We start from the raw sequence: 23,980 nt of genomic DNA, 5'->3' as shown, positions 1-23,980 counted from the left end.
GAATATATATATTAAAGCTTTAATTTATTTTGAGAGAGAGTGCACAGGGGAGGGGCAGAGAGAGAGGGAGACAGAATCCCAAGCAGGTTCCATACTGTTAGCTCAGAGTCCAATGCGGGGCTCAAACTTGAACTCATGAACTATGAGTATTTATATCTATCTATAAAATATCTATATCTATAAAATATGTCTATAAAATATCTATAACTGTAAAATATCTATAACTGTAAAATATCTATAACTGTAAAATATCTATAAAACATCTATATCTATATCTATATCTATATCTATATCTATATCTATATCTATATCTATATAAAGAAGACCTTGCTCAGCCTCTCCCCAAGGCATTGGATGTGCAAGTGAAGGGCGCTGAGGTTCAAGTTTCATTAGATTCACGGAAAATCTGCCTCTAATAATGCCTTTCCTAGGTGTTTTTCAGGACACAAAGAGCCTGGCACACAGCAAGTGCTCAGTAAAGGAAGGGCAGTGGTCATTATTATTGCTCTTGCTTTCACCCTCATTTTCTAAAGGAGGCAGTGGAGGAGGAGGAGAAGGAGACCCCTCTGTGGGGGGTGGTCATGTAAAGCTGGACTCCAAGGTTTTAGAGCTTGGGTTTTTTGGGGCGCCTGGGTGGCTCAGTGGGTTAAGCGACCGACTTGGGCTCAGGTCATGATCTCACGGTTTGTGGGTTTGAGCCCCGCATAGGGCTCTGCGCTGACAGCTCAGTGCCTGGAGCCTCCTTTGGATACTGTGTGTCTCTCTCTCTCTCTGCCCCTCCCCCGCTTGTGTTCTGTCTCTCAAAACATTAAATAAACATTAAAAAGATACATCTTGGATTTTTTTGTTAAGATTTTATTTTTAGGCAATCTCTACCCAATTTGGGGCTGGAACATACAACCCTGAGATCAAGAGTCATATGCTCTTCTGACTGAGCCAGCGGGTGCTCCAAGTCTTGTATTTTTTTTTTTTCTCACCGTGGAGAGCTGTGTTTTCTGAGACCTGTGTATGGCCTGAAGGCCAGGTGGGGGCGGGAGGTGGGGGGAGTGTTTCCAGAAGGAAGAGGGAGCAAACTGTCAAATGCAGCTAGGAAGTTGAGGAAGATAATAGTGGTCCCTGGGCTTTGGCAACACAAGGTCATTGTACCCTTGGTTACAGTCTTTTAAGAAAAGCCTAATTAGGGAGTGCCTGGGTGGCTCAGTCGGGTTAAGCCACCGACAGCGGCTCAGGTCATGATCTTGCAGTTCTTGGGTTCAAGCCCTGCATCCGGCATTGTGCTGACAGCCTGATAGCTTGGAGCCTGCTTCAGATTCTGTGTCTCCCTCTCTCTCTGCCCCTCCCCTGCTTGTGCTCTGTCTGTCTGTCTCTCTCTCAAAAATAAATGTTAAAAAAAGAAAAAAGCTAATTACAATAAATTGAGGAAAGATAGAAGGTAACAAAGTGGAGAGGCAAGTATAGCAATCTTTTCAAGTTTTGCTGTAAGTGAGAACCGAAAATTGCAGTGGTAGGATGAGAAAATGGGAGTCACGGAATGGTAAAAGATAAGTGACATTAGAGCATGTTTGTAAATTGAAGGGAATGATCCAGAAGAAAAGCATTTGTGATGCAGGAGATTTTAAAAAAGGACAATAACAAGGGTAGAATCCCTGAGAAGACTAAGATGATGAATTTCACCGCAAAAGTGGAGCGGTTTTCCTTAGATGGCTGGGACGTGTCCCCCACTGAAGGTTGAATACAACCGTTGAATATGGTTGTTCCATAATTCGTGGGGCCCGGTGCAAAACGTGTTGTCCCTTGTTCAAAAATTAAGAATTTCAAGACTGCATCAGAAGAGCATTAAACCAAGCACGGAGCCCTTCCCAGGACGAGGCTCGAGCCACTGTACAGTTTGTCATCCCAAGAAACTGGCCCTGGCAAGTGTGTGATGATGATAGAGGTAGGCTGTCCTTTGGGCTAGGGCCTCCACTGCCTCATGGAAGGACTGGAAGAGAGGACTTAGGACACTTTCAGTTCCACTTTTCTACAAGCTGGGAAGTCACTCTCAGGGGTGAGGCTCAGAGTTTGTCCCTTTTTAACTTCCAACCCGGCCAGATTTTAGTTCAGGGTTTTCTGGAAGGCTCCAAAGCATCTGGTGACCATAGCAACTCACGCCAAACTCCGGGACCCTTGCTCCGCCCACCGCTTCCTGGACGCGCTCGACGATTGGCTCAGCATGTCGACTAATGGTCGGTGAAGCGGGCTGTTTGCCGCGCGGTCAGTGGTCGCGGGCCCGGAGGGAGGCGGGAAGACAGGGCGAGAAGGCGGGCCTGGGCGGTGCGGCGCGTGCGTGTTTCCGGCTCCGCTGCGGAAGGCGGACGACTGGAGCCGTTGGGCCGGACGCGACCCGAAAGAGCAGGGAGAACGCGGGACGCGAGTGCGGAGCTGGGAACTCGGAGCGTCGCTAGAGGCAGGCGCGATGGGCGGAGAACAGGAGGAGGAGCGGTTCGACGGCATGTTGCTGGCCATGGCGCAGCAGCACGAGGGCGGCGTGCAGGAGGTAACGGCCCGCGCGGCGTCGGCCTGGCCTGGTCCTGAGGCGCTCGCCAACCCGCGCGGTCCTAGCCACGCTTACTCCACTTCTCTGTTTTCCGGGGTCGAGATTCACCCTTGGGCCTCGCGGGTTCCTGGGATTCCTCCTACGTCCTCACTGCGACCCAGCTTCCGGTCTGGCCTCCCCGTGGCACTTAGGGCCCCATTCGTTTCTGTCCCGGGCTCCCGGCCCCGCTTAGTATCTAGCAACTCCGTGTCTTAGCAACTCCGGCGTCTCCGAACGCGCTCCTGGAAAACCCGCTGCCCTCTCCCTTAACCCGTCCCCCAGTCTCATACATGCTTCCGGCCTCGTTTTCCGTCCGATGGCCTCCCCCGAAGAGCATTTCTTAGGATGAAGCATCCTATACGTTGGGATTTGCATCTACCAAGACCTGGACCGAGCTGGCGAATGTGTGTGTGGGGGGGGGGGTGGGGGGGTGGGGCGGGGTGATGTTAGCACGTGGTCCCTTTAGGCCGTGAATGAGGAGTAGGAGGCCTGGGTTCACAATTTTTTCCAGCACCTACCTACAAGGGACCTTTCCACGTCTCCAAGCCTCAGTTCCTTTGTCTTTGAGATAGAGCTACAAGTCCTTTAATTTCTGAATCTTTGTTGGACAGGAAAAGTCTCGAAGGACAGTAGGGAATTCTCAGTAGTCAGGTTTGTTCATTCAGATACTTCTCGGGTGATTGATGTGTGCCAGACACTCACCAGACTGGGTCCTGGGCATATAGATGTGAGCAGAAATCTGTCCTTGCCCTGATGGAGCTTAAAACTTTTCAAAAGCATAATTCATACATAGTGACTGCATAATAACACATAGCATATGAACGATAAGGACCAACTGTTACAGATTCTGGAGTTGGTTTTTTGGGCCAAAAACGTGGAAAGTTAGAAATAGAAAAGCCTATCAAGATTGGTTCCAGAACTCTCATTCTGTAAAGAAACCAAAGGAACTTGCCTAAAATCATCCAACAGGTTCCTGACCAGACAGGACCAGACTCCTTGGGCCATTGTGCTTTCCACAGTCCATTACTGATTCTTTGTCTCACTGGGAACAAGTTTTCTTTGAGCTTTCTATTCCCATTCTTTTACCCAGGTGCCTGTGGAGACCAAGGACTCCTAAGCCTTTTGAGGTGGGAAGAAAGTTACTAATTTGCACGTGTGAAAGATTCCCTTCCTCATCCTCCTGAATTGTTGACATTAGATTTGGGAACAGGTTCATTTTTGAGTGAATCAAAAAAGTGTCTAGAAGTAGAAATTCAAACCATGAAGATATGAGTGGTTCTAAATCTGATGCTAGAACTTTTGGGCAGATCAAAGCACTAAGGTGCTAATTCTTGGTCACCATTAGATCATTTCATTCAGGAAAAGTTTTACTGAGCATATACGCTGAGCCTGGTGCCAAGCTTTGGGGATGTAGACAGAATAAGCCATAGTTCACGGTACCTGTGTGTGAGGAGTTCACTCTGGCAGGAGGTCTCTTGCTCTGCAGGCTCTGTGCTGACAGCTCAGAGCCTGGAGCCTGCTTCGGATTCTGTGTCTCCTCCTCTCTCTGCACCCCCCACCCCCAAACATTAAAAAAAAAAAAAAAAAGCCATGGCTTAATATAGGAGGTCTCTTGTTGTGGGCCAGGCGCTACTAAGGGCCCTCACCTCCATTACTTCATTTGATCCTCACAGGGTCCCTAGAAATAGGTCCTGCTGCTGTTTCTGTTTTAGAGTTAAGAAACTTCCCCAAGATGACAGAGCTAATATGTATCAGTCTGATCTTCAAACTTGTATTCTTAACCATTTGGATACTCTGGTGTACCAGTCAGAGTTAGTTGGTTTTAAACTTGTCTGAAGTGGCTTCATATACTCCCCTCCTTCCGTCTCTGCCCTAGTAACTCAGCCAGTGCCAGTCTGGATGGACTTTTTACTGTCTGGAGAGGAAAGCTGGGCCTAGATGTTTCAAGCCCTGGATTGAGAGGAGTGTTCTATATCCTTAGGCTCCTTCTAGAACCACAAGGAATATGAAACCCATGTACCCATAGACAGGAGAAATGAGAAATCTGCCTTTCAGGAAAGCTAAATAAGGTTAAGTTAGGCTTCCTGGTGGAAGTGACTAAGGTAGGGCCTGTTAGGGAGGCTGTCTCCTCTGATGAGAGGCTTGGGGTAAAACAATCAAGTTCCAAGATCCCTCCTGGACGAGAAACCGATCTCTGTGCAGTCAAGGGGCTCCCATTGTGGCATCTCCACAGCTGCAGTCTCCTTCTGTCTTTCAGCTTGTGAATACTTTCTTCAGCTTCCTTCGACGCAAAACAGACTTTTTCGTTGGAGGAGAAGAGGGGATGGCAGAGAAGGTGAGTGTTGGGGCCTGCTGTCCCTTGGGAAGCTCTGTCTCTTCAGAAGAAAAGCTCCCCTGGTCTTCTTTTGGTGTAATAATAGCCTTCAGCAGAAGTAAAATGCCAAGGGCGAAGATTTGGGGACGGGAAGCAAGCTGTCGTTTATTGAAGCCCCTTTCCTTGCCAGGTGCTTTATCTGCCTCTATTTCCCGTGATCCTTTAGCAGTTTGAGAAGGACAGGTGTTACTATTCCCATTTTGCAAATGAGGAAATTGGCTCAAGGGTGTTTGGCACTTTGTCCTCAGTCTTGAGCTAAGTTGTGAGAGAGCCAGCGTTGGAACCAGAGTCTGTTGTAAAACTGTCTTCTGCCCTTGACCGCATGCTGCTGGATTCCTTTTCCATTGAGGAAGTTTTATCTAATTACCTACCTGGTGGTGAGAGTGGGCAAATGTTGGAAACTGAGCTTAGAAAACAAATAAGGGAAAACTTAAAGCCAACCAATCCCAGTCTTCCCAGATACGGTGACCCAAAGTTCATGGATTTGGGAATTGCATTTTGTGGTACAGGCTCTGAGACCTTGAACTTCCTTCTGATACCTTAGATTGTAATTATATTTTTGAAAATTGTTAAGTTGTGAAAATGTTACCTCACCGAACAATGATTTTTTTAGGACATGGATACTGTTTTCACTTAAAGAGACATAGTAACAAGAGGGAGACATTTTGCAAACTGCTTCCTGTGGCGTCAGGCATCTGACAAGCTAGAATGTGCTATACTGTGTCTTGATGATCTGAGGCTACTCTGTCATAGACACACTGGCTTGAGAGTGGGAGTCCTGGAATCTCAGCCCATTTGTGTGGGTTGGTTGATTTCCCACCAATTCTCTGGTCCTTTCAATCTACATGTCTGCAAAATGGAAGAAGGTGGACTTACTGACCTGTAGGACCCCTTCTGGCTGAAATATTCTTTCTGTGTTAGCGCCAGCGCCTGTTTCTCTGCGGGCCAGACTGCCTTATAATAGCATTTGTTCATTCGTTCAGTGAACATTTATTGAACACTTAATGCTTTGTCTGTGGTAGGTATTATGCCAGACCCTTTGGGATTACATAGGTGAATACAGACTGGCCTTTGTTTTCATGGATCTCACAGTGTAGCATGCTGCCCCCACCCCTTAACAAATGAAGAAGTGGGTGTTCGGGCAGAAGCCCTAGGAACATTAAATGGGGACTGCCCTAGGTTGGGGGCTCAAGGAAGACTGTGAGGAAGCGGTGCTTGAGGTATGAAGGATGATTAAGAGATAGCTGGAAGAAGGGAGAGCGGGGAGTAAATAAAGAAGTGGTGTCTTACAGGTATGGGGGTGATGGTAGCTGCCATGTATGGTTGTCTGCTGGTCCCCTCTTAGACCTTGTCATGCTCCTTGGCTCTTTGTTCACTTAGATTCAGCTCTTCCCCAGGAGGTGGGTCAGACTCTCGGGCAGGCAGAAACCTGTCCAGCCTTCCCACCTGGTCTCCATGTGTAACACAGTAACTCCTGGGTATTGAGTGCCTACTGTGTACAGGCCACTAGGTACATCGTTTTTAAGTGCACCCGTTAGGAGCAAAGGCTCTGGAATCAGGTAGATGTGAGTTGGAATTCCAGTCTCCCCCTCCATTTCCTGCTTTACCACTGTGTGGCATTGGGTAAATCACGTTTTCTCTGAGCCTCATTTTTCGCAGCTGTAAGGGGGTCTAAATCCTTATCTCATAGGGCTGTTGTGAGGATAAAAAGAGGTAATGTAGATGAAGTGGCTGGCATTTGAGAATCAAGTTCATGGTCCTTTTCTGAACCTGTTGGAGCCGAAGCAATCCCACTTCTGGGTACATACCCAAAAGAATTGAAAGCAGGGTCTTGAGAGATCTGTACACCCGTGTTCATAGCAGCACTATGCACGAGAACCAAAAAGTGGAAGCAATCCAAGCATCCACTGATGGATGAATAGTGTCATATATACATGTGATGGATCTAATGGAATATCGTTCAGCTTTTCAAAGGAAGACGCACAGGAGCACTTCTTGAATGATTTAATTTATGTGAAGTTCTAGAACAGGCGTATGTTTTCTCCTTCAGATGTTTTGGGGTACCCTCACCATGGTAAGGTTAAATATCTCCTACCTCTCAGTGTCTCTTCTTGCCAGGCTGGTGGGAACCGCTCTTTACTCCCCAATCACCCAGCCTTGGTCAGGGAAAGCCTGTGTTCAGGTCTGCCCGCTTAACAGTCTGGGGCCTGTCATCTTCCTTTTTTTTTTTTTTTTTAAATGTTTATTTGTATTTTGAGAGAGAGCGCTTGTGCAAGTGTGTGCACGCACCTGTGCATGCACGGCGAAGGGGCAGAGAGAGGGAGAGAGAGTCCCAAGCAGGCTCCACACTCAGCACCGAGTCTGCCTTGGAGACTGATCCCATGACTGTGAGATCATGAACTGAAATCAAGAGTCAGAAGCTCGACCGACTGAGCCACCCAGGTGCCCCTGAGGCCTGTCTTCTAGAATTAGCCCAGCTGTCCTCATCCTTCCCTCCTCTGCTGGGCTGTGGTTCCCAAAGATGTGTCTAGTAACAGATGCTTGGCTCTCTGACAGCCTGCTGGTTGGCACCATAGAGTAGGCTCCACACCCCCAGGGGTCTCTGCCTGGGGTTGGGCCTGGGTAAAGCTGGTGGGAGGAGATTGGGAGGAGGGGTCAGAGACTGCTGTGATTGGCCTTGGCTGTGCCTGGTGGTTCAGCTCTGCCCTCACCTAACCTCCAGGAGCTAGGAAGGAACAGGACGAATGGGATGTAACATGATTCACTGGAGCTGGGAGAGGGGAGGGCCCTGCTCCCGCCTCCCCTTGGCCACTGGTTGGCAAATGGCTTGAGTTCAAGGTCTTCCCGATTAGGGATTTGGGACCAAGGCCCTTTGGTGGAACAGCCTTCGCTGGCGTAATTGTCCCGTGACTGATTCTATTGACAGCACAATGGCCTTCAGGTGACTCCCTTCTCTTTCACACACACTCCATTTTGTTAACCCATTTGGTTGGGGGATGCTTTTGGTGCCCTTCAACCTTGTAGAGTGTGGAACTACTGCCATGTGGCATGAGGTTGGGAGTTTGGGGGTAGCCGGAGGAACTGACATCAAATGAATGAGAAGCCACGGGGCATTTGGCAGAACCTAGGTCTAGGAGCCCATGGGTGACTTGTGACCCTGAGCCCCACCTACGCCCCTCAGCTCTTGCAGACCCCTCCTTCCATCCAGCTGTGGCTCAGAGATGTTTGGAAGGTGGTAAATTGACCACCGGTCATGTGCTGAGTGCCCGCGAGGCCTCTTCCAGATGTGTGGACTGACACAGGTGGGTTTCCTGAGTTGGGTATGTTCCTGGGCCTGCTGAGGGCCTGAAGAGACACCGGAGCTGGTCCTGGAGGATGAACAGGAGATTGCCAGGTGACCTGGGAGTAGGGACAAGGACATTTTAGGCAAAGAACAACTTATGCAAGATTGTTTTTGGTAATAATGACATAGAAGCACAGAGTGATGACCTCAGGGTCACACAGGTAGAAGGAGTAGTCCGGGAACTCCAGTCTAGGTGTGACTGTCGGGTCTGCTTGAGAATTGGGCAGGAGGGCTTGTTAAAAAGACAGGCTGCCGAGCCCCACCCGGAATGTCTGATTCAGTAGGTCTGGGGTGGGACTGAGGTTTAGCATTTCTAACAAGTTGTGGGTGATGGTGGTGTTGCGGGTGTGGGGAACCACATCTTGAGACCTATTGGTATGAATAGGTGAGCCATCTCTCCCATTGCATTTTTATAGGGGAGAACATACTTGTCCCCACCCCTAACCGGCTGACACTGGATTAGCCTCAGTCGGGCAAGGGGTGTTAGGAAGCTAACACTGTGTATGTGGCTGTGATGTGGCAAGGACCGTGCCAGCCTCTTGGTAAGCATTTGTCCTATTCGATTCTCGTGACAGGTGAGAAAACTGGGGCTTCGAAAGTGTCAAAGTCATTCACTTGTCCAAGGCCACGCAGCCAGCTAGTGACAGTGGAAGTAGTATTGTGGTAGCTCTTGGGCAGCAGGGAGACCAGCTAGCAGGATGTGGGTTGGAAACATTTTGGGAAGGCACAGTGGGAGAGGAAGGATTTGACGTTGATCGCTCTCGGGCTGAGGAGAGGAGGAGTCTAGCCTTTTCCCTCAAGAAAGCTCTCTCTGGCTTCCTGCTAATGTGGTGATTCTGGATGTGTTGGCTGAGTTGCTGCTGTCCTGGAGACAGGTACGCATGGGGAAGAGATCAGTCAGGGAAGCAGGTCAGTGCAGGCCTGCAGGCTCAGGAAAGGTCTCTTGGGCGGAGACTGGAGTTCTGTTCATAACAGCCCTGCTCTGTAGGGAAGGACCTTCTGAGCACTTACCATTGGGTCTGCACAACAGCCCTGTGAGGTATAGGGATTCATTCTCACAGGTGAGGAGTCTGAAGCTCTTACAGGTTAAGTTCTTTGCCAAAAATACAGTAGCTAGTGTGTGACAGCTTGGGTTAGAACTCAGCCCGTCTGGCTTCACTGTCGTGTTCTTAGTCACTAGACTGTGTGTTTTTTAAGTAACCACTGTTTATCGTGCCAGGTACTTTGCAGCTGTTCATTTGAGTTCTGAGATAGGTGTGTACAGTGTCCCCCCATTGTATAGATGAGGAGCTTGGGTTCTGAGTGCAGTGCCTTTGCCCAGGCACCCAGCAGATAGAGGCGGGACTGGACTCCAGGCCTTGGGATACTGGCCCCAGCCCCAGTGCCTCCTCGCCTTCTGTCCCTCCCCCAGCTCATCACACAGACCTTCAACCACCACAATCAGCTGGCGCAGAAGGCCCGGCGGGAGAAGAGATCTCGGCAGGAGAATGAGCGGCGGGAGAAGGCCGAGCGGGCAGCCAGGCTGGCCAAGGAGGCCAAGTCAGAGACCTCTGGGCCCCAGATCAAGGAGCTGACAGATGAGGAGGCAGAGAGGCTGCAGCTGGAGATTGACCAGGTAAGAGTGGGCTCCCTGCACCCCCATCAGCACTGGCAGCGAGGATGCTCTTGCCAACTGCTGTGCCCTTCACCACAGAAAAAGGATGCAGAGAATCATGAGGCCCAGCTCAAGAATGGCAGCGTTGGCTCACCAGGGAAGCAGGTGAGTTGGACTGGGGGTGCATAGTCAGGGGCTTGGAAACTTCCAGGGACTCTGTAGCCTTTCCCCATGTCTCGGATGCTTTCCCCTATGCCCTTTCCCTCAGCTTTGGGGGTCCTCCCCATCCTTCAAGATCCCACTCCTAGACATTGGACCACAGGATTGGGTTTAAAAAAAACCTACTGGTCTTAAAGCCTTGGCAGGAGAGCCTAAGAGCCAGAGAGCACAGCGCTTAGACAGGTATCATTTGGGTGGGCTGGGGTTTGTGGGCCCAGCCTGGCCCTTTGCGGCAATATATGTGGGGGATGTGCCCCTGGGGCTCCTCCCTCTCAAGTCCAGCTTCCCAAACAACGCTTGGGCATTCATTTGTCTTTCCAGAGTTTCTGGTCTGACAGTAGGAGTCTCAGCCCCACAGACACAGAAAAAGAAAATTGATCATTTGGCAGCCTGGTTTTATTTTAGAACCCTGTTCATAGCCACCTTGTGACCTTCTGTTTTGTGCTGGGCTTTCTTTCCAAGTCCCTTGGCTTGGATCCCCAGCTAGGTTCCATGGGTCCATCTCTGACTGTCACTGTTCACCAACTGTGTCCTTTGTCACATGGTATGCTGCTTGTCTTAGAGATCGGAGCCATTTTTTTACCTCTGGCTCCCAGTGGGCCCTGGAGTGGGCAGGGACCAGGTCTGTTTCATTTTGCGGCTGTATGCCCAGTGCCATCCCTGGGCCTGGCTCAGTGGGGTTCAGTCTGTCTGTCAGGTAAGTAGCTGAGCACCCCAACTGTGAGCAGGAGGCTGAGGAGGACGAGGAGGAGGAGGATGAGAAAGACAAAGGGAAACTGAAGCCCAACCTTGGCAACGGGGCCGACCTGCCCAATTACCGCTGGACCCAGACCTTGTCGGAGCTGGATGTGAGTGGCCGGGGCTCGGGTTAGGAGGTTAGGGAGCCAGCCTGGGGCTCCTGCTGACCTCCCCTGCCCCATGCAGCTGGCGTTGCCCTTCCACGTGAACTTCCGGCTGAAGGGGAAGGATGTGGTGGTGGACATCCATCGGCGGCACCTCCGGGTGGGGCTCAAGGGGCAACCAGCGATCATTGACGGGGAGCTCTACAACGAGGTGAAGGTGGAGGAGAGCTCGTGGCTCATTGAGGACGGCAAGGTGGTGACGGTGCATCTGGAGAAGGTGTGAGCAGCCTGGTCTCCTGGTCTGAGTCCTGATGGAGAAAGGAGGGAGGGTGTCTGCTCATTCACTCAGGGACCATGCCGGGGGCCTAGTGGACACATTTAATCTGCACAGGACTTTCAATGTAGGTCTGTCCCATTTTATTCTATTAAAAAAAAATGTTTTTACGTCTATATTTAAGGGGGAGAGAGAGAGAGAGATAGCATGTGAGCATGGGAGGGGCAGAGAGAGAGACCGAGACAGAATCTGAAGCAGGATCCAGGCTCTTAGCTGTCTGCATAGAGCCCAGCATGGGGCTCGAACTCATGAGCTGTGAGATCATGACCTGAGCCAAAGTTGGACGCTCAACCAACTGAGCCACCCAGGTGCTGCGCACCCCCCCCCCTTTTTTTTAATTTTTGAAATTTTTTTTTTTATGGTTCGGTCTAAAATTCCTATTTTAGAATCAGGAAAAGGGCAGTTCAGATTTGCCCAGGCTCCTACCTCTAGGTAGGGATGGAGTCACGATTGAGTCTTTGGTACCAAAGCATCTTGTTTTACATTAGGTTTGTACATGAGTTCAATGCAGCAAATACCTGAGTATGTACTATGTGCCAGACGCTGTTTTAAGTGCTGGTGAGAGAGCAATGAGCAAAACATAGAAAATTGCCTTCAGGAAGCCTCGCCTCATTCCCTCAGAGATGCGATACAGACACCAGTAAATAAATGTAGTCCTGTAAAGTGCCATGAGTCAAAGGAAAGCTTTCCATGGCACGTAAGGCCTGTCCCAGCCTACCTGCCTTTCACTCACCTCTCCCATGTCCTTGCACTAGCTTCTCCCAACTGGAATGTCCTCTCTTGCTTTTTCATCTGGTGTACCATGTGTCCCTCAGGCCCAGTCCTGGTGCCACTCTAACTTCTGTCCCTCCACCCTGGATGAATAGCTCCCTCTGCACTTCATTTTTGCCCTGATGACACTGATTTGTAACTGTCTCCATTTGCTTCCCAAGCCACTGGGGATGGCAGAGGTCTTGCCCATCTGCACCCTAGGGCCCCGCACAGGGCTTTGTGGGTCCCAGGTACAGGATAGAGGAGAGAGTTGGGTTTTGGAAAGGTTGGGGGGTGGTTCCTAGGGTACAGAGTGAGCTACCTCCCATCTCCGGTGGTTCCCCTCCTCACAGATCAACAAGATGGAGTGGTGGAGCCGTTTGGTATCCACTGATCCTGAGATCAATACCAAGAAGATCAACCCTGAGAACTCCAAGGTGAGCCTTAGCTGGTTGTGTTGGGCCTCAGCTGGGAGGTGAGGGCCTAGGTGGCCCCAGAGCTTCACCCATCTTTGTCACTGCCTGCCCTCAGCTGTCAGACCTGGACAGTGAGACCCGCAGCATGGTGGAAAAGATGATGTACGACCAGAGGCAGAAGTCTATGGGGCTGCCCACCTCGGATGAGCAGAAAAAGCAGGAGATTCTGAAGAAGTGAGCAATGCAGAGATGGAGGCTTGGGGGGTGGGGGGGTAGTTCTGGGGGGGAGGTGGGTGTTGGGTCTAGGCCTGGGTGAGACAGTGAGTGGGTCACTGAGCAGGACACAGGGGCCGCCCTTCCCCTTCCAGAATGAGCCAGCCAGGTTTATGGATTGATAGCCTCAGCTTGCCTACTCTAATCACTTTCTGAGGTCATCTTGAGGGCAAGGCCACCTCAGGGTAGGAAGGGAGAACACAAGCGGTCATTGCCATCTATAGGAAAACCCTGAGGCTCTACCGCTTGCCTGGCCTGGCTCCAAGTTGCTCAGGGTTCTAAAGAAATTAGACCTGATGTGGGAGGTTGGGAGAAAGGGGCTAAGTTTCCGGGAGAGGGAAGGCCTGATTTACCTTCTTCCTACTTTTGCTTCCCCAGGTTCATGGATCAGCATCCGGAGATGGACTTTTCCAAGGCCAAATTCAACTAGCCCGTATATGTCTCCCTGAACTCTTGGGGGTGAACCCCAGCCATCCACCTTTTCCTACCCTTCCCTGGGATTTGGGGGCCTCAGGGCTGGGACAGGTATGGGACTGGCCCAGACACACTGGTCCCAGGGCATCATGGGAGAAGGGCTGGGGCCTTGTGGGGGGTGTCTTATCTTCCCCAGTTGGCCTACCGTTACACATTAAAACTATTTACTCCACCTGTTTTCTCTTCCCTCTGGTCTTTCCCTGGGGGACAGGCCTCTCATTGCTGGTGCTGGGGGCTTGGCTTTTAGCCCAGCTTCTGCCATGTGACCTAGAGCAAGTCCTTACACCTCTCTGGGGCTGTTTCTCATTACTTAGAGGGAAAATTAAACAAGGCTTTTAGTCTGTGACTGAGCAAAGGTGAGTTTTTCTGGATACAGGGATCAGAATACGTGTCATATTCTTAAAGGGGCCCATGACTCAGCAGAATTTAAGACCCACTGGAGTTGATTCCGTTTTCATCTCTAAGACAGTGTCTCACTGTGGACATTCTCCATCTTGGAGAGGCCTTGACCTGGATGAGATAGCAGAGCTGAAGGAAAGGGGACAGTTTTGTCACTGGTACTGGGACCTTGTGGTCACAGTCCCCAAGGGGACCATCTCCATTTTGTATATTTGATAGGGAGCTGGATAGTTTGCCTAGTTGTCGCTTGCCACAAGGTGCCTGTGAGATAATAAGATGCTGTGGGGGGTGAGGTGGATCCTGGATGTCTGTCTTGGTCAGTCAAGAATGGGCTGGTGGGTCTGCTTTCTCCTCATTGTTGAGAGGACTAAGACACTCCTGTGTGTGAGGAGTAGCTAAGTAGGATCCTTCTGGACCCAGCTGGGCTCTGATGTCCAAACAAGGGGACCCTACTTCTACCCCAAGCAGGTCAGCTTGCTAACTTTGGGGCAAAACTGCCAAGAGGCCAGCTTCCGGGTTGAGAGCCACAGTTACTAGTCATGTGCAAGTTCCTTGAACCCTCTGAGCCCCAGCCTCTTGGTCCATGAAAGGATGACCCCATTCCAGGGTTGTTGGGAAGGTCCAGAAGATCCCAGTGGACCACAGTGCTGTCAGAACCAGGGAGAGGTAGAGGGAGCTGAACTGCAAGTTGGAGGCTGGGTGGGAGCTGACCCATCCTCAGGGATTTGGGGACACTGCAGGGATGGGCAGTGAGCTGAGGCGGCGGGGTGGGGGGGTGGTGGTGGCAGGTAGGCCTACCTAAAAGAATCCCTCAACAATGACAAAGCACTTGTTAGACCTTCCTTAGGTACAGAAACTGCTTCTTTATTGGGGAAACCTGACAGGTAGACATTCTTGGTATCATTTTAGCCTTATGACTGCCCCACAACACTGAGGCAGGCTGGGCACCCTATCATGTCTCTTGTGCTGTGCAGCGGCCAAGCAGATTGAACAGAAAGGACAGTATCTGCTGAGATGACCAGGCCGTCTTCTGTTACCTTTGTCCTTGCAACTGTGGTTGTGTTAGCATCCAGAACACCATCAGCCAAGAAACAATAGAACATAATGTGGAGTGGGCACGGCCCACAGAATTCCAGACAGGCCCTGCCTGCTCCCTAACCCAATCCATTAAAATAAGCTTCTTTGAGCTGTCACCCTCTCCCTCCCCATCATGGGGAGAGGGAAGTTGGCATGTTTGGTTATGGGGGTATATGTTAAGGGGATAGAGATGGGATTCAATCCCAGAAGGTAATTTCGAAGTCTTTGCTTTCCATGACCGAGGCTGCCTGAAGACCAGGGGCAGGAAGGAGCAGGCCCAGGCAGGGGTCAGGCCAGCAGAGGATCCAGGGGGATATGGGCACAGTGGCCCAGTGAAACGCACATGGTCCAGGAACCAGTCAGCTGAGGCAGGAGGAGCCACGGGTGGCCACTGCTTCTGGTCTCATGGTCCTGCTTCCCCTCTTCATGCTGTGGGCTATACTCCCAGAAGGGGTTGCCACCACTGGGCCTGGTTGGGGTTAGCAGTACACCTGGAGCAGTGGTGCTCCTGATGAATCTGTGTCTGTGCCCTGGAAGGACGAGTCGTGGCTGGCTGGGTATCCTGAGAAGGGAAGAGGAAACAGGCTCAGAGAGGGGAAGGAGCTCATCTAGGTCCCAGGGACAGGGAAAAGCCTGCTGAGAAGGAGCAGAGTAGGACTTGCTTGGGTCAGTCTGATCCTGGCTGGGCGACCCACTCGGCTTCTTGACCTCTCTGAGCCCCAGCCTTGCTGTCTGTAAATGGGTAATGACCTCACTCCCGGGGGCTGGTGAAGACCAACAAAACAGTAGTAGCACACAGGGTAGAGTGCCTTTTCAGCACCAGTGGAAAGCGCTCCCCCCCCCCCACCCCCCCGCCCCTTCACTGTCCTCCCCAGTAATATGGGCTTAGATGCAGCTTCTGAACCCTGCGTTCAGGGACAGCCCTCTGAATGTCTCCCAAGTGAACCCTTTAAGCCAGCCTGCAGGATTGGGATGGGGTCTGGCTGCTCGGGCTTCTGGTCCCTTTCTGATCCCATGCCCCACCCACCCCAGGAGGAAGCTGAGAGGGGAGAATGGAGGGGGGTTGCCAGAGGGGACTGTAGGGCAGTGTCCTCTGTACTAGTCAGGTCAGGACCAAACCTGGGGCTCCATAAGGCCTCAGCTTCCTGGCGATGGCATCTGCAGTGGTCTCCTGGGAGATCTGCACTGTGAGTTCTAGGGAGGGAACAGGAGGGGGCAGTCGTCATTATCACATCCTTTTAACCCTAGCCCCCACCAGCTCCCAGCCCGATGAAGGAGGGGTCACCTACCCCTTGGCTGGGTCAGAGAAACAGTGTTTAAAACAAAGACACAGGCAGTGTGTGTGCGCGTGTACACAGGCATCTGTGCCGTGGTGGGTGGGTAGGGGTTTTGGTTAGGGCAAAGGTCCAAATTCATAATGGGTTCCTGGGTCCTCTTAACCAGGTTAGGCCTGCAAGTTACTCTGGCAGGTGGCAGCAGGGGACAGAAGGAGCCTCTTAGGGGATGCAGAGGAGTTCAGAAAAGGGAGGAAAAGGAGGAAGAGCAGTGACTGGCTGAAGGGTGGACCCACAGTGGCCCCAGACCCCAGCGCAGCCCTCCCTTGGTCAGCACCTCCTCTGCTCTGCCCCTCAGCCATGTGGAGCTCCACCTACCATCCTGGCTGAGCCCTGAGCCCACCATGGTCTCATGGCCACTGTCAGGGGCGGCAGCAGGGGCAGCACCCCGTGTGGAGCGCCCCTCTGTGGTCTGCGGGCGGGTGCGGCTTTTGCGGGTACTGATGCGAATGATACCACGAACCAGGCGGCCCTCGGCATCCTGCTCATCCAGGTGGTAGTCCTGGGTGATGCTGCTGATAAGGTCCGAGATTTTACTGGTCTTCTCCAGGAACACAGTGTCTGATGTGCACTTGGCCAGCTCGTCGATCTGGTGCACACTGAACAGCTCTGTCAGCTTCTTGAAGATGAGCACATCAATCTCTCGGCTGGACATGGAGCCGCTTCCTATCTCGGGCAGATCCAGGTCCGACTCGTGGAAGGAGTAGTACTCTTCAGAGCCACGGGGGCTGCTGGCAAGGGTGCTAGGCAGGCTGTGCCGCATGGGTGGGGGCTCGGCCAGTGGCTCCTTGCAGCAGGAGTCCGCATCAGGGGCTGGGGAGGTGGCACTGCGGTAGGGATATACAGGGATGCCTTTGAGCTTGACGTCAGGGTAGCTGAAACTGCTACCCATGGTTGACTTGAGCCGTTGGCCATCCCGCTGACCAGGAGGTGCACGGTCGGGACTGGGGGGCACTCCATTGTGTTCTTTGGACCAGTTGGTGTCAGCAGCCCTCTCAGGGGAGTCCCCAGCAGACAAGCAGGGGCTGCCACCCCGCACGCAAGCCCCGCAACGCTGAAGGCAATTCCGGCAACGGCGGAAGCAGAAGGCAGCCCGGCACCAGTCCCACACCCAGGGTCGCCAGAGCAGGCAACAGGCCGGGGGCTCAGCAGCAGCCTCAGCAGAGCCGGAAATGAAGGTAAGGCTCTCAGGCCCATGGTGGCCAGGGTCCTTGGGGTCTGGCCTGCGGGTGCGGCGGCTTGGTGGGGGTTGGGATGGCTCATCAAAAGTCTCCAGGCATAGCTCTGTTGGCCGCTCCCAGGGTCCCAGGCGTGGGGGCCCAGATGATGGGCGGGGGTGTCCGGGGCGGGGCATGGCTCATTGCATGATTTGTTGCAGCCAGGCACCTGTAGAGGAGAGGCCAGAAAGGAGTCAGGATCAAGGGTGCAGTTATGCCCATGAACCCTCACCTAGTATCCCTCCCTCCCCAAGAGGAAGTTCTGTCTCTGGTCTAACCTACATGTCAAAATCTCCTGGGACGTCATGCCCATTGGGATGGCTACTATTGAAAAACCAGAGGATGACAGGCATTGAAGATGTGAAGTGGGAATGTTTGTAGAATGGTGCAGCTGCTGTGGAAAACTGTGGCAGCAACTCCAAAAATCAAACACAGAACTGCCCTATGATCTAGCAATTCCAGTTCTAGGTATACACCCAAAGGACTGAAAACAGGGACTTAAACAGGTATTTGTATTCCAATGTACACACAGCATTATTCGCAATAGGCAAAAAGCGGAAACAATCCAAATGGCCATTGATAGATGGATAAATAAGCAAAACATGATGTATACATACAATGGAATATTATTCAACCCTAAAAAGGAATGAAATTGATACAGGCTACAACATAGATAAGCTTTGAGACAAGTGAAATAAACCTGACCCAAAGGACAGACGTGTGGTCCCACTTACATGAAATATCTAGAATAGTCAAATTCTTAGAGACAGAAAGTAAAATGGTGGTTGCCAGGGGCTGGAGGCAGGGGAAAAGGGGAAGTTAGTGTTTACTGGGTAGAGTTCCACTTTGGGAAGATGAAAAAGTTCTGGAGATGGATGGCAGTGATGGTTACACAACAATGTGACTGTGTTTGATGTCACAGAATTGTATGATTAAATGGCAAATTTTAGGGGTGCCTGGGTGGCTCAGTCGGTTAAGTGGTTGTCTGACTTCAGCTCAGGTCATGATCTCACAGCCTGTGAGTTCAAGCCCTGTGTTGGGCTCTCTGCTGTCAGTGTGGAGCCCACTTTGGATCCTTTGTCCCCCTCTCTGCCCCCTGGTCCATGCATGTGCATGCGTGTGCTCTCTCTCTCAAAAATAAACATTTTTTTAAAAAAAGGTAAATTTTATGTTATGTATATTTTACCACATAAAAAGAAAAATCCCCTGAGATATCACTTTCTAGGGAATGGTCTCCCCCAGTTTATTCCCACTGTTGGTAAGCCTACCCAGCACAGAGTCTCTGAGGCTACTCAACAAATGCCTTTCCATGTGACCTGCTACAGAACCTGAGCATTACTACCTTCCCTTTCCCCTCTTCCTTCAATCAGACATGGGGCTGTAACTGTCCCCACGTCAATATTTCAATCTGGCTCAGATTTGCTCGCCTAGCAATATTTAACACCAAGCACTCTTTTGCTTCCTTTGATTAGACAAGAAAGCCACAAAACACACCTTCTTTCCCTTTCTGACTTGGTTGCTAGCAAACTCAGAGCAAAAACTTCATTCATTCCACAAACACTGAGGCTGGCCCTATGTTAAGGCACTGTAAAACCAAGGATGAATAAACTACAGACCCTGTTCTTGTGATTCACTCATGGTTTTGTAGGGAAAACAGATGCTTAAAAGATCCTAAGATGGAACATGTAGGATATATGAGGCATTATGGGAGCGAATAACTATGCCTCAGGGAGTTAGGGAACATTATGTAGTGATATGTTTGGGAAGGTTCTTGATTACATGTAGGGGTTTCCAAGCAATAAACTGGATTTTCTGTGACATTGATCCTTTATCTTTTTCTCCCTGATTTAATGGCACTGAGGTCGTAGAACTGGTGGTATGTGAGGAATTTGGGACTGAACATCAGGATATCTGTATTCTAGTCCCAGTTCTGGCTCTAACAGACAATGTGCTTTGGACAAATAAATGCCACCTCTCTAATCAGGCCCACGGTCATCTGTCACCCAGGTACTGTTGAGACTCCCATTCTGGCCACTTCCATTTCTTTCTGCTTACTGCAGCCAGGGAGAATTTTAGCAATCTGGAGAAACCTGGCAGACACCACTTTAATCAAATGATCAAAATTGACATCACCAATAATGGGATGAACTGACATCATGTGCCTCCTGATACTCTGCACTAAGAAGGATATGACATTACTTAAGTATTTCTGCCAAAAAAACATAACCTGAATATAATCAGGAGGAAACATCAGACAAGCCCAACTTAAGCGCATGACAACTAAATGCAATGTGTGATCCTGGATTGATCAAGAGGAAAAATTGGAAACTGGGTAATGTGGATAAGTGGTAAAATTTACAAGTAGACTGTATATTATTGAATAGTATTATGCCAATGTTAAATTTCCTGAAGTTGATTACTATGGTTATATAAGATAATGCTCTTAAGAAACATACACTGAAGCACTAAGGGGTAAAGGAGCATGATGTCGGTAACCTAATCTCAAAAGGTTCCCAAGAAAACCCGAAGGTTCATGTGTCTCGAGAGAGAAAGGGAGGGAGGGAATGTCAGCCATGGTGGCTAGGCAAGAGGATACAGGAATTCTTTATTCTTGTAATTATTCAATCCACTTCCCCGGCCCCATTCTGCACTCCTTCTCTAAGGAGCCTCCATATCCCCAAGTGGGATGGTATCCTGTCTTCCTACAGCTTTCTGCTGGGCTCTGTCAGCTGGGTCAGCCTTGAACCCATTGTTTGAGGATAAGCCTGTATGACCCCAAGGGGCAGGGACTGTGTCTGACTCCTTTCTGCCTCAGTGTCAGAACAGGGTCAGATACAGTAAGTGCTTCAGGGGACTGACACATTCTGTGTGGCCTTAGAGTAGAATCAGAACCATGGGGTAGAAAGAAAAAGGACTTCAAGCTCTAGGCTGACCAGAATAGGGGTAGCAGCAGTCTCAGGGAAGGGGGTACAGACAGAGACTAATAGATGACTTGAAAGTCCCTCACAACCCAGACAGGCAAGTGGTTAAAAACCTTTGCCTTGGTTTGAGCAATGTGGGGCTGGAGGTGTGGATTCATTCAGTCACTCAATTAACAAATATTTAGTGAAGGCCTACTGAATGCCAGACACTGTTCTAAATTTTGGTGGATAAAACAGGCAAAAATTCCCTAACCTCAGTCAGGAGTCTGCATTCTAGTGAATGAGTTAGTTATTGATGGCTTACATTGTTCTATGTACTGTAAATGTATTAAACCAATTTTCACAACCCTATTTGTTGGTATTATTATTATTACTATTATTATTATTATTATTATTATTATTATTATTATTATTATTATATACTATATACCTAGAGGTCCAGATAGGTTAAATAAGTTATCCAAACCACACATCTACTTTTACCCAAGCAGCCTGGCCCAGAGTCTTACCCAATACCTCATCCTATCTGTTACTTGGGAGGGAAAGGGGCAAAGTGGCCAGCTGCTAGCTCCATGAACAAGCCTATACCCACAGAGGGACCATATAGGGAGCCCTCAGCCTTCCAGGCTCAGGCCTTGGATGAGGAGGATGGGTGCCTCTACACTGTTTCAACCACACTGAGCTCTGGGGTAGGTAAAACCTTCAAGGGGTTACTGATAAGGGTCTGGATCACTCCTCCTCTACCCCCAAGGCTTTAGGATTTGCTACTATTCATTAAATTCACCCACCAGGGGCACCTGGGTGGCTCAGTCAGTTAAGTTTCCGACTTTGGCTCAGGTCATGATCTCATGGTTTGATTTCAAGCCCAGCATCGGGCTCTCTGCTGTCAGCACGGAGCCTGCTTCAGATCCTCTGTCCGCCCCTCTCTCTGCCCCTTCCCTGCTCACACTCTCATACTCTTTCAAAAATAGATAAACATTAAAAAATAAATAAAAATTAAAAAAAAAATACATTCATCCCACCAAATATTTATTGAGCACCTACCATGTGCCCAGCACTGTGCTAAATGCTGGAGAAACAGCAGTGAATGGGCCAGAAATAGTCTCCAGCCCAAGAGGGCTTTCACTTTACCTAACACTCAACAATTGTTCTGTAAATGTTATATTTACAGATCAGGAAGCTCAAGCTCAGAAGTGACTTGCCCAGAGACACCCAGCTGGAAAGGGATGGCACAGGATTTGTATTGTGTTCTACCAGACTCTGGAGCCCATGTACTTTGTTTTGTGCCACATACCTGGAATGTGGGTGAGATGGATGTCGGGGGGGGGGGGGGGGGTGGGGAGGGTACTAAGGGCAGTGGCTTGTTTCAGTTTTCCCCACCCCTCTAGGTCCAGAACCCTTCTGGAGTCCAACTTAGCCCATTTCCTCCAGGCTCTATCTTCCGCTGGCTGCTGCTGCCCTCACATCCGAAACCCTAAGAACACTGGTCATTTGGTTTAGCGAGGGGAGGGCCCCTGCTCCCGTTGTGGCCTGGGACAAGCCTCTTGGCCTCAGTTTTCTCATCTTTAATTAGGGAGACATGAGTATCTTCCTGGGCCACTGTGAGGTTTAAATGAGTTATTTCGTGCGGGTTTCTTAGTGTGGTGCCTGGCACGTGGGAGGGGCTCGGTCGCCGGGCGCCCCAAGTCACTGCAGGGGCCCGCCCTCCCCAAACTTCTCATTGATGCTCTCTCCTCCCCTAGTCCCTGAGATCACACATACACACACAGGGGTCGGTCTCTGTACACCCCCCTCCTCCCAAGGTCCCCAGGACAGGCCCCACCCCCGTACCCAGCCTAGTCTTGCACACCCAGCGGAGAAGGGCACCCCAACCCTGCTCGGGAAACAGCCTTCGGCTCTCGCCCCCGGCGTCCCCGCACCTTCTATTTCCTGCCCCAAAGGCTCAGCCCACGAATCCGGCATCCGGGGGCACCCAGTCCCGAGGCAAGGGAGAACCAGACCCGGGCACTGCCCCTCCGATTAGCACAGCCTCTGCACCAGCCGGGGCCCTCGGGGCGAGCTCCACGCTCTCCAGCTGCAGGGGCCCTCCGCCCGCGGGCAGACGCAGCCCCTCTCCCGCCCTGACACCGTTCCTCCGGGTGTGCACGCCCCCCTCCCCCCTCCCGACACTGCCACCCCTCCCCGGGCGAGCAGAGACCCCCGACCCCAGCCAGCTCAGCCCTGAGGGCGACCGCGGCCCCCCCGCCCCCCTCGACCCCCATTCTGGCCGCCCAGCCCAGACGCCCGCTCAGGCCGCTCCCCGGCCCGCGCACCCCGGAAGTGGGAGGGTGGTGCCCGAGGAAGCGGCCCCGGGACCCTCCCCCGCCCAGGTGTAGCCTCGGGCGGGGGGGGGGGGGTCTCTCCACACCGGCGCCACCCCGGCCCGCGCCCCCACGGGCCCGCGCGGGGCTTACCTGTCCCGCCAGGTGAGCCGCCTCCGGCCGGCCCCTCCCCCCGCCCCCCTCGCCGCTCACCTGGGGCGCAGGTGAGCGTCTCGCGGGAGCGCTGCACGGGCCGCCGCTGGGGACACACTTCCTGCCTCCGCGAAGCGCCGCCGCCGCGCACCTGGGCCGAGGCCCCGCCCTGGGTGCGGGGCGGGCACCGGCGGCCCGGCTTGGGCGCGAGGCCTACGGACTCCGAGCCGGTGCTCGGCCTGGTCTGGTTAAAGGAGGCGGGTAGGGTAGACCGACGCCGAGGCTCAGTCTCCTCTCCTGTTAAACGGGCAGGTGTCCCAGGAGGCTCTGAGCACCTGGGGAGCGCTTGCCGGTCCTTAAAGGCCCAGCTCGAAGGTCATATCCCCTGGGATGCCTTCCGCGGGGGGGGGGGGGGGGGGGGGGGGCGGGGGGGGGGCCCTTGGCCTGTCTGGTTTTCTGTTACATAGAACAGGTCTCAGTACTTCGTTAGCATAGTACTCAGCACAGTTTTGTCCTCTGCCTCCTCCTTTTCTGACTTGAGGACAGAGGCTGGTCTTGTTTCCCAATGCCCCTTGGTGCCCAGGGCAGGACCTGGCACATACTAGGTGCGCAGCAGATATTCTCAAGCCAGTGAACCGCTGGGCTCCGGTGTCTTCCTTTGCCCTGAGGTAGAATAGGGGGTGCGCGTCATCTGCTCACTGGTCAGTTCACCTCTATTTGGGGGAATCTGTAGGGGAGGACAACTACCTCTACCCTGGGGCCTCCGAGCAGTGTGGAGGAGGGGGCTGGGCTGTGCAGTCCTGAAGGACACACGGCAGAGCAGCAGAGGTCACCAAAATGGGCCATGATTACCACATCTCATGGAGTCCCTGCAAGAGGCAACATCACTGGGTGCCGAGAAGTCAGGGCTCAGACTATCCTGGGTTCCTGCTCCCCTTAATAACAACCTAATAATAACAATAGCACGAATAAACAAGTGACTTTCACGAAGCATCTCCGGGACTCAGGCTTGCATAGTAGTATTTAATCCTCCCCCTAGTCTGTGAGGCGGGTCAGGTGTTCTCATTCTCATTCTACGGATGAGGAAACTGAGGCTGAGGAAGGGAAAATGATTTGTTCAGGCAGTTGGGAAAACCATGTGACTTTGGGCAAGGCACTTCCCTCCTCTAAGCCTCGTCTGTGGAGTTAATAGTACCTCTCTCTCACTGGGAGAATTAAAAAAGATAATGGATGCAAAGTGAGATAAAGGATATGGGGAGAGATCTTTAGGGTAAGGATTGGTAAATGGGAGGAATTCAGCACGGACTAGGCCTCTTCCGCTCCAGAGGTACCAGATACACAACCTCCCAACCCCGGATGGAGGTACTGCCAACTAGGAGAGAGCC

The 23,980-nt window shown here is 51.6% G+C and overlaps 2 protein-coding genes across 3 annotated transcripts; one reads left to right on the top strand and one right to left on the bottom strand.

The window, feature by feature from the left end:
- The first annotated feature begins 2,322 nt into the window (after positions 1 to 2,322).
- On the top strand, positions 2,323 to 13,366 carry NUDC (nuclear distribution C, dynein complex regulator). Its single transcript, XM_060625314.1, has 9 exons — positions 2,323 to 2,536; positions 4,833 to 4,910; positions 9,704 to 9,907; positions 9,986 to 10,051; positions 10,834 to 10,953; positions 11,030 to 11,224; positions 12,385 to 12,468; positions 12,563 to 12,681; positions 13,099 to 13,366. The coding sequence occupies exons 1-9, from the start codon at positions 2,456 to 2,458 to the stop codon at positions 13,148 to 13,150; spliced, it is 999 nt and encodes a 332-aa protein (XP_060481297.1). The 5' UTR covers positions 2,323 to 2,455; the 3' UTR covers positions 13,151 to 13,366.
- A 1,087-nt stretch (positions 13,367 to 14,453) lies between these two features.
- KDF1 (keratinocyte differentiation factor 1) lies at positions 14,454 to 22,791 on the bottom strand. Of its 2 annotated transcripts, none has more exons than XM_078452163.1 (4): positions 22,656 to 22,791; positions 16,323 to 17,390; positions 15,790 to 15,864; positions 14,454 to 15,232 (listed from the first exon to the last, which is right to left on the bottom strand). In XM_078452163.1, the coding sequence occupies exons 2-4, from the start codon at positions 17,356 to 17,358 to the stop codon at positions 15,150 to 15,152; spliced, it is 1,194 nt and encodes a 397-aa protein (XP_078308289.1). In that variant the 5' UTR covers positions 17,359 to 17,390; positions 22,656 to 22,791; the 3' UTR covers positions 14,454 to 15,149. The 2 variants fall into 2 exon arrangements, with proteins under 2 accessions (XP_078308289.1, XP_078308288.1); XM_078452162.1 differs by having other exon boundaries at positions 22,596 to 22,724.
- Between the last annotated feature and the right edge of the window lie 1,189 nt (positions 22,792 to 23,980).

The sequence above is a fragment of the Panthera onca genome, chromosome C1, assembly GCF_046562875.1.
Source record: "Panthera onca isolate mPanOnc1 chromosome C1, mPanOnc1 haplotype 2, whole genome shotgun sequence".
Lineage (NCBI taxonomy): Eukaryota > Metazoa > Chordata > Mammalia > Carnivora > Felidae > Panthera > Panthera onca.
Note: the sequence above shows the minus strand (reverse complement) of the source record. Positions and strands in the feature narration are given on the sequence as shown.

Coding starts and splice junctions, on each gene's coding strand:
- KDF1 (XM_078452163.1), bottom strand. CDS start 17,358: ATGCCCCGCCCCGGACACCCCCGCCCATCATCTGGGCCCCCACGCCTG. Junction 15,865..16,322: donor CTCAGGGCTCAGCCAGGATG/GTAGGTGGAGCT, acceptor TTCCCTCCCTAG/AACTCACAGTGCAGATCTCC. Junction 15,233..15,789: donor GAGGCCTTATGGAGCCCCAG/GTTTGGTCCTGA, acceptor TTCCCTTCTCAG/GATACCCAGCCAGCCACGAC.
- NUDC (XM_060625314.1), top strand. CDS start 2,456: ATGGGCGGAGAACAGGAGGAGGAGCGGTTCGACGGCATGTTGCTGGCC. Junction 4,911..9,703: donor AAGAGGGGATGGCAGAGAAG/GTGAGTGTTGGG, acceptor TCCCTCCCCCAG/CTCATCACACAGACCTTCAA. Junction 12,469..12,562: donor TCAACCCTGAGAACTCCAAG/GTGAGCCTTAGC, acceptor GCCTGCCCTCAG/CTGTCAGACCTGGACAGTGA.